This window comes from Silurus aristotelis (genome assembly GCF_946808225.1).
Source record: "Silurus aristotelis genome assembly, chromosome: 21".
In the NCBI taxonomy this organism is placed as follows: domain Eukaryota; kingdom Metazoa; phylum Chordata; class Actinopteri; order Siluriformes; family Siluridae; genus Silurus; species Silurus aristotelis.
Window position 1 is genome coordinate 2,356,535 of NC_139594.1, and position 10,000 is coordinate 2,366,534.

Consider the following 10,000-nt stretch of genomic DNA (forward strand, 5'->3'; position numbering starts at 1 on the left):
TTGAGAACTGTTTAAAAGTCTGCAACTTTTTTGTACACCATGGACCTGATTCGGTATTAAACTCTATCTTGCACTGTGGGTTTGGGTGGGGATTGGGGGCATTGCTGCTTTTTGGTTGGGGGTAGTAGTTTGTATAACGCAAATGGTGTTTGGGGGAATGAGACCTGCCCTAGAGACGAGACGGTATTATAGATACAATGGATCTTTTCTCCATTATCACCATCACTTGGACTTGGACATTGGACCATATGTATATTTGGATAAAGGTCAAAACATACAATAACAAATACAGTGTCATGTCTATAGACATTTTCTCCAGGAAGTGCTTGGGACCTGGTAGTAACTTCTCCTTAGCCAGGTGCTTGGTTGGGGACCTTTGGCATAAATGAGATCATTGTAAGTTGCTCATCTAAATGCTATAGATGTAAACCTAACTTTTTAAAAAGTCACTTGGGCTCCTTTTTGCCCTGAGATAAAAAAAAAAAAAAAAAAGAAGAAGGAAGTGTGTGGAGGTGGGAGCTTAGTTGCAGAGCTGCCACTCCTGGGCCCTCGGAGCAAGGCCCTTAACCCCGGAGCTGAAAGATAAATGTAAGAAGGTCTGGATAAGATCTGCTGAATGCTGTAAATGTAATGTCAGAGTCGCTCGTGTAGCATGTAGGTGGTTTCTTGAGGAGTCAGTAGTACTCACAGTATCAATGCTTCTAAGTTGAACTATTTGGCGTAATATTTGTAATTGTAATCATAAAGCTCGCTGTTCGTCCCCTCTTGAAAAACAAACACCTTATCCAGCATTCTTTCTGACTAAGACTTTGCAAAGTGCTGCACAACACGTTGGGATTTTGATTTGCCAGAACACTTTACGTGAAAAAGAGCCCATTACGATGGAAGGGGTCAGTGGAGGCTGGAGCTGGACGAGTCTGCGGCTATTTTTAGGGCTTCCTCACTGTGGGTGATTACAGTAATCTCTGCACACGGATCTAATCTGGTGAGGACTTACTCCAGGTTTTGGTTGCATCTGTTCTTTTATTGATTACAAGAAGCCAGCTAGTTTATACACAAATCTACCCCCTCCACACATTTCACTACCCTTTCTTCCTGCCACAGTCTCAATTTCAACCCAGAGATCCCTCACCGTCACTTTATTCCTCTGTAATGAGGAGGTAGCTTTCACTCCTTGGCCTGCCTTCCAGTACTATTTTCGTCTTCCCTGTTTACAAAACCACAACTTAATTTTTTTTCCTTCTCTCTCACTCTTGCTCTCTCTCTTTCACTCTTTCTGTGAATTGCTCTTAATATCTCTATCCATCTCTCCTCAACCAGTTTTGAACAAGGCTTACTCAACACCGGCGATCAAAGTAGGAAATGCAAATGTTTTACTGAAGCTTTGGCACGATGTAGCTGGAATATTTGTTGGTCCTTTATTGAGTCGCCTGTTTTTTTGCTACAACCAAGAGGCCTACTTGTTCTTGAGGAGGTGTTGAGGAGCTGCCTGATTCCTCAAACTTACCTTCTGAGAAGGAGAAGGAAGCGGAGTTTATTCGTTTTCCATTTTTTTTTAACATCACTGCAATGACTATAAATTGCACATAATTTTTGAAAGCCTCTATTTTGACAGTGAACACTACGACGCAAAAACTGCGTTTATATTTTTTAATCTGCTTTGGAGAACGTTTGTACTTATGCTTTCCTCTCCTTTTACTCCACCTTTACTCCACCTTTACTCCCCTTTTATTCCACTATTACTCCCTTTTTACTTCCCATTTACTTCCCCTTTCCTCCCCTTTTACACCCTTTTTACTTCCTCTTTACTCCCATTTTACACCCCTTTACTCCCCCTTTACTCCCCTTTTACTCCCCCTTTACTCCCCCTATACTCCCCTTTTACTCCCCCTATACTCCCCTTTTACTCCCCCTATACCCCCCTTTTACTCCCCCTTTACTCCCCCTATACCCGCCTTTTACTCCCCCTATACTCCCCTTTTACTCCCCTTTTACTCCCCCTATACTCCCCTTTTACTCCCCCTTTACTCCCCCTATACCCCCCTTTTACTCCCCCTATACTCCCCTTTTACTCCCCTCTTACTCCCCCTATACTCCCCTTTTACTCCCCCTTTACTCCCCCTATACCCCCCTTTTACTCCCCCTATACTCCCCTTTTACTCCCCTTTTACTCCCCCTATACTCCCCTTTTACTCCCCCTTTACTCCCCTTTTACTCCCCTTTTACTCCCCCTTTACTCCCCCTATACCTACCTTTTACTCCCCCTATACTCCCCTTTTACTCCCCCTTTACTTCCCCTATACCCCCCTTTTACTCCCCTTTTGCTCCCCCTATACTCCCCTTTTACTCCCCTTTTACTTTCCTTTTACTTCCCCTTTACCCCCCTTTTACTACCATTTCACTTCCTCTTTACTCCCTTTTTACTTCCTCCTTTTACTTCCCCTTTACTCCCCTCTTTACTCCCCCTTTATTTCACTTTGACTTCCATTTTACTCCCCTTTTACTCCCCTTTTACTCCCCCTTTACTCCCCTTTTACTCCCCCTATACTCCCCTTTTACTCCCCCTATACTCCCCTTTTACTCCCCCTTTACTCCCCCTATACCCCCCTCTACTGCCCTTTTACTCCCCTTTTACTTCCTCTTTACTCACCTTTTACTTCCTCCATTTAATCCCTGTTTACTTCCCTTTTACTTCCATTTTACTCCCCTTTACTCCCCGTTCACTCCCCCTTTACTGTCCTTTTACTCCCCCTTTATTCCCCCTTTTCCCTTCTCTTAGTTCCCAAATACTGCCCTTTTACTCCCCTTTTACTCCCCCTTTACTCTTTTTTACCCTCTGTTTACTCTCCCCTTTACTCCCTTTTTTCCTTCCTTTTACTCCCCCGTCACTTCCCTTTTACTCTCCTTTTTACCCCCATTTACAGACATCTATCACAAGTATCTTGAAAAGTGATTTACCCCATGAACCCTGACTCTCATTCTAGCTCCATTCGTTCCACCTGCATTTTGCCTTCACCCGTTTCCAGCATTTTCACTACTGCACCACCTCAACTTCAACCTTGTGAAGTGTCGAATTGGACGTACCGAGCGTGGAAATCGCTGTAATGTGTGCTGCGGGGTCCAATGACATGGAAACCCCAGCAAATCTCCTACGAAGTGTTGTGTCAGGAGCTCAGAATGCGATTTGCCAGATAGTGGCAGGCCTGGAGAGCTGGAGGCGGTCGTGGGGAAGGCTGGAATGACAGCAGGATTATTTTTAGCCCTCGCTCTTTGCGTGTGAGGGCTGTAATCTCAGCACTTTGATTTAATCTCATAACCTAATCCGGGCTCCGGTCTGTTCCTCGGTTTTATTGATTCCAACCTAGTTGGCTAATTCACAAATGTTTTGCCGTTGCCCTCTGTTTCCCTTCATGTTTGAGTAATGAGGAACTGCTTCTCGCCACTTCCTGCCTTCCCTCGGCTATTTTTAGTCTCCTGATGCTTGCGAAACTCCCACTGCCCGCCTTTATCGTTCACCATCTCTCCACTTCTCAGCATTTAGAACCTGCATCTTCTCTCTTGGTTCCTTGTGAAGAAAAGTTCTCTTGCCCTCGAGGCTTTTTCTAGTTCCTGTGTTTATTATGGTTTATTTTCATAGCCTTGTTGAGGAAAAGCCTGAAGACAATAAAGCGGACGAGGAAGCTTCGGAGGGAATCCCGTTTCGGGGGAATGACTCTCATCAGCATGCCGATGTGAGGGGATTCCTGGAACTGAGTGTGTAGGAGGAAGCCGCAGTGATGCTGCCGTTTCATTTCGACACTCGAAGGAGGCTCTAACTGGATTTTCCTCTCTTGGTACAAAAAAAAAACGATTGCACTGCGGAAATAGCTGTTGTAGACCATCCCACACACACACACACACACACACACACACACACATACACAATTACATACACACAACCTTCACTCTGTGTTCTCCGGTTTCTCTTTTCCTTTTCATCTCACCTCGTTGTTTCCTAACTCGTGCTGAACAGATTCCCACGGCTGTAATGTTGTTATCTTATTCAATGTTCTCATTTAATGGTATGTAAATTACGTTTGCCGCCACCACGTTTCATCTGGTTGAACATCTGGCAACCTAGGAAGGAGAAGGAGTTTTTCTGTCTCATGCTAGTGATGTGATGGTGGAGATGGAGGAAGAAGAAGGAGGAGATCTTTCACATGTTAGTATAGTGATGGTAGAGATTGAGGAAGAAGGATATGAATGCGAAGATCTACTGCTTCATGAGATTTTAGTCATGGTGGAGATAGAAGGAAGAAGAAGGAGAGGATCTCACATGTTAGTATAGTGATGGCAAAGGTGGTTGAATCAGAAAGAGAAGAAAGATATCTCCTGGATAATGCTGATGGAAATGAAGGAAGAGAATGAGATCTCCTTTCTCATGCTAATGCTGTGATGATGGATATGGAGGAAGTAGAAGATCTTCTGTCTCATATTAGTGGAGCGATGGTGGAGATGGAGGAAGAAGTAGAAGATCTTCTGTCTCATATTAGTGGAGTAAAGTTGGAAATTGATGAAGAAAAAGAAGAAGATCCTCTGTCTCATGTTAGTGCAGTGGTGGTGGAGACTGATGAAGAAGAAGAAGAAGAAGATCCTCTGTGTCATGTTAGTGCAGTGATGGTGGAGACTGATGAAGAAGAAGGAGAAGATCTTCAGTCTCATGTTAGTGTAGTGATGGTGGAGACTGATGAATTAGAAGTTAAAGATCTTCTGTCTCATGCTAGTGGAGTGCAGTTGGAAATTGATAAAGAAGAAGTCGAAGATCTTTTGTCTCATGTTAGTACAGTGATGGTGGAGACTGATGAAGAGGTAGGAAAAGATCTTCTGTCTTAGGTTAGTGCAATGATGGTGGACACTGATTAGAAAGAAGGAGAAGATCTTCGGTCTCATGTTAGTGCAGTGATGGTGGAGACTGATAAAGAAGAAGGAGAAGATCTTCGGTCTCATGTTAGTGCAGTGATGTTGGAGACTGATGAAGAAGTAGGAAAAGATCTTCGGTCTCATGTTAGTGCAGTGATGGTGGGGTTGAAGGGAGAAGAAAGAGAGCAAGATTTTCCTTCTCACGTTAGAGGAGTGATGATTGAGATGAAGCAAGAAGAAGGAAAAGAAGAACATCAAGGAAAAGGATCACTCTTTGAGACGACTCGTTCTTCTGAGTCACGTTAAAGACTTGTTCAAAATGAATGAATGGTTCATGAACGGCTCGTGGCTGATGTGCTGATAATCCTGGATCTCGCTGTAGATCACGTGTGGCTCGTTCACGTCGATGTTGTTCTACGGAAGTGTCCTCATGTCTTCCGGTTGTAATGATTTTATCCATTTTACCAGTGAACTCATTAATTAGTTGATGGGCTTTAGTGCTTTACACTTGTTGTGTAAGTCACAGCCACGTGCTGAACGTCTGCTAACGACGATTTGGAGCCGAGCCATCATGAAGCTTCCTGTTCGCTTCTGTGTTTGCAAACTAAAAAAACTAAATCGCTAGTCTCAGTTATTAGATTAGTTTCTCCGCTCGTCAAGGCCGGTTGATCTTTATCATGATCTAAATGAGCTAAAGGTTTTTGACACCAATGTTGGTTCTCCACCAAACTGTTGAAGGAACACAAGTGTACAAGACGTCTTTGGGTGCAATTTTGAGTTGGAGATGGATAGAAAGATCTCCTGCTCTAGAGCTCACCTACATGTCGCTCACCCACATCAGTACCTGAATTTATTAACACACGTCCTTGTGGCTGAATGAGTCTCGTACAAATCTCCACAAAATCCAGTGGAACATCCTCTGGAAGAGTGGAGCTGATTGTAAGTGCAAAATGAGGAACGAGATGTTCAGAAAGAACCTACAAATGTTATGCTCGGGTGTCCACAAACGTTTTGACCATATAGTATAGAAGATTTTTAAACACTTGGATTTTTCTAAACTATAAATGGTGGTCTCCCATCTCATGCTCGTGGAGTGATGGCGGAGACTGATGTCTTACTGCAAAAGTTGGTGGTCAAAGTAGTTCTTCATGCAGGTGAGAACCTGCTCAGGGTTCCAGAGTCTCTCTCAGAGTCATGCTTTATGTCCGATATAAATAACTACAGCAAATCTCCTGATGCCATGTTCACAGATGAATTGCATTCCCAGAGCTTGAACGTTCTGTTTACCTGTTTTGTGTTGGTAGAATTATTGTAGAGACGGATGAAGAGGAGGAAGGAGGAGATGAAAAAGAAAAAGTAGATGAAAAGGAAGGATAGTAAGAACGAAATCTGCTGAAGAAAGGAAGAGAGAAGAGCTTCTGTCTAATGCTATTTAAGCGATGGTCGAGATGGATGAAGAAGGGAAGAGAGAAGAGCTTCTGTCTCAAGCTATTGGAGCGATGGTGGAGATGGTTGAAGAGTAAGAAGAAGAAGAGGAGAAGGAAGCAGGAAAAGATAAAGAAGGAGATCTCCTGTCTCATGGTAGTGGAGTGATGGTGGAGCTAGATAAAGTATAATGAGATGAAGAAAGATAAAAAGTAGAAGATCTTCTGTCTCATGCTAGTGAAGATGGTGGTGATGGAAGCAGGAAGAAAAGAAGATCTATCTTTTACTAGTGGAGTGATGGTGGAGTTAGAGGAAGACAAAGGTGAAGTAAATGAAGAGTTATGTTACCTGTGTTGTGCTAATTGAATAATGATGGAGATGAAGGGAGCAGAGGAAGAAGGAGATCCTCCATCTCAAGCTGGTGGAGCGATGGTGAAAATGGAGGAGGAGAAGATCTCCAATCTTTTGATAGGGGCATGATAGAGGAGATGGATGAAGCCAAAAGAGAGGAAGAAGTATATTTCCTGTCTTATGCTAAGGGAATTATGGTGAAAAGAGAAGGAGGAGATCTGCTGTCTCATACTCATGGGATGATGATGGAGCTGGATGGAAAAAGAAGAAGAAGAAAAATAATTTGATCTCCTTCTAGTGTAGTGAAGGTGAAGTTGTATAAAGAAGAGGATGGAGAAGTTCTCATATCTTTTGCTATTGGCATGATGTTGGAGATGTCTTTTTCTGGTGGAGTATTGGTGGAGGTGGACTAAGATTAAGAAGGAGAAGATCAGAAATGTGTCAGCGTTTTATTTTAAAACTCTGATTTCATAATTTCACTCCGACAGCCGACCCTTTATATCTCCATGAAACCTCCCACTGGTTATGAATATTCATGTATGCAAATCCACCTCATTAATATTCATCATCTCGTCTTTTATAACCTGCTGCTGTTATGAACTCGAAGAGATATTTTGCTGATTTATTATTTAACATTGTGAAATGGGGAGATGTTTCAGCCATGTCCAGCAGTACTTCGCTTTTTACTGGAGAAACCAAAATGAAGGAAGCATCTCAGAAGAAGATTTCCTGTCTCATGCAAGTGGATTGATGTTGGAAGTGGATTAAGAAGACAAAGTGGAAGAAGAAGGAGATCATTCATATCATGCTGGTGAAGTGATGGTGGAGATGGATGAAGATGATCTCCTGGGTCATGATAGACTCACTTTTGACCATGCTAGTGGAAATGGTTGAAGAAGAATGAGATTTTCTGTATCATGCTGGTTGAGTAATAATGGAGATGAATGAAGAAGAAGAAAAAGAAGAAGGGGTTTTCTGGATTATGCAAATGTAGATTTAATCCTTCCTAGTGATGGTGAAGATGGTTGAAGAAGCAGGAGAAAGAAAATAACATTAACCGTCTCATGCTTTTGGGATGATGGTGGAGGGGGAGAAGAATAGGAGATCTCCTGTCTAATGCAAATGGAGTGAGGGAGAAGATCATTGAAGAAGAAGAAGAAGGAGATCTTCTCTCTCATCTAGTAGATTGATGGTGGAGAAGGAGAAGCCGCAGATCTCCTGTCTCAAGTTTTTGAAATAATAGTGAAGATGGATGAAGGAGAAGAAGAGATCTCCTGCTGAAGCGATGGCGATAAATGAAAATGAAGAAGGAGAGAAAGAACATGAAGATAGAGGTCTGTCTCACTTTATGGATGGTAGAAATGGAAGAGGAAAAAGGAGATGATCTGCTGTCTCGTGCTAGCAGAGCAGTGGTGGAAATGAATAGAGAAGGAGAAGTAGCAGATCTTCTGTCTCGTGTTTTTGGAATGATGGTAGAGATGAATTAAGGAGAAGATAGAGATCTCCTGTTTCATGCTAGTGGAGTAATAGTGGACATGGATGAAAATGAAGGAGAAGGGAAGAATATAAAGAAAGAGATCGGTATTCACGATAGTGATGGTGGAAATCGGGGAGGAACAAGACGAAGAAGGAGATGATATCTTGTCTCATGCTAGTGTAGTGATCTTGGAGGTGGATGAAGAAGAAGAAGAAGAAGAAGAAGAAGAAGAAGAAGAAGAAGAAGAAAAAGAGATTTCCCATAGATTTTTTCAGATCTCTAAACTTTTGGATAGATAAATGCAGAAGAAGCAGGTGAAGAACATCTACTGTCACTTAGGCTTAAGTCTTTCCTGAGGTGTATGTTTGCCACAGACACACTAAAATGATGTGTATAATAAAATAAATGAAATTAAAACATGAACATGTGTCAATCTTTGGTACTTTTTATCCAGTTATAGTTACATCTCATGGCGTTCCTCTTGGTGTTCCTCATGGCGTTCCTCATGGTGTTCCTGTACAGCTCAAGTTAGTTCCTGTTCTCGCTTGCATTATACATTAGCAGCTACACTGACACTGGAGACTCCTTTTGTAAACAACAACAAAAAAAACCTTCACCATGATTACACACTACTGGAAAATCCATCTCAACATCTTCTGACCAGTCAGAATCCTACATGAGAATCCTCCTGAAGAATGTAATTTGTAACTCTTCTTCTTCTCTTTCTCTCTATCTCTCTCTCAGTGGTCGAGGTGAAGAGCTCGCTGCCCTCGGGCATGCAGAGTCCGGTGGCTGGAGGTGTCGGTGAACAGGGTGGAGGTGGTGGAGGAGGAGGAGGAGGAGGAGGTAGTGGTGGTGGTGGCAGTGGTGGTGGTGGAGGAGGAAGCGCAGGAGGTGGAGGAGGTCCGGTGGACTTGCGAACGGATCCTCGTCTGAGCGCTCTGAGCGTGATGGACCCGGCGCTGAGGGAACAGCAGCTCCAGCATGAACTTCTCCTCCTCAAGCAGCAGCAGGAACTCCAGAAGCAGCTGTTGTTCGCCGAGTTCCAGAAGCAGCACGAGGTGCTGACACGACAGCATGAGGTCCAGCTGCAGGAGCACCTCAAGGTACACACACACACACACCTTGGACAAAAGTATTGGAACACAAATTGTACAGAACGTCTTTGGATGCTGTAGGAACTAGGAGACCCCAAACCTGTTCCAGCATGACACAAAGTCTACAAAGCTCAGCTCCATGAACATCTGCTTTCCACTGTTTTGATGTGTGTGGAAGATCTCCTGCTATAGAACACTACTTGGGATGAACTTTTCACTCTGACTGCACCCCCAGAAGATTCCACACTTCACCTACATCAGTTTACTAACACCCTTGTGGCTGAAGGAGCAGAAATCTCCACAGAATCTTGTGGAACATTTTCAATGCAAAACATAAAAAAAAAAAATATATTATAATATTTGACATTTGTGATCATCAACAATTTTACATTTTAAAAAACAATTTAAAACAAAATGTCTGCTTGGTTGATTAATATATAAAATAATATTTGATAATATTTTATTAAAGAAAATTAATTAATTAAACAAATTAATGCAAAACACTTTTTATTATATTTATTCAAATGAGTAATCAGTTAAATTGGCATAAATTAAATTGATTAAATAAAAATTAAATAAATGGAAAAATTGAATTAAATAGTTTACATTTGTTAGACCTGTTAGTAGTGTGTGTAAAAAAAAAAAGAAGAAAATATTATTTTATATTGATTTTTAATAACTTATTATAATAAGGTATTTTCTACTTTACTGTTCTGTTTATTTCAGCAGACTTTAACAAATGTCTTCATTC

The 10,000-nt window shown here is 42.1% G+C and overlaps 1 protein-coding gene across 1 annotated transcript in view; it reads left to right on the plus strand.

The window, feature by feature from the left end:
• hdac5 (histone deacetylase 5) overlaps positions 1-10,000 on the plus strand; it is a 64,203-nt gene that overhangs the window by 21,872 nt on the left and 32,331 nt on the right. Inside the window, 1 exon segment of the mRNA XM_083523884.1 lies at positions 8,897-9,258. Coding sequence (XP_083380010.1) covers positions 8,897-9,258 — 362 coding nt within the window.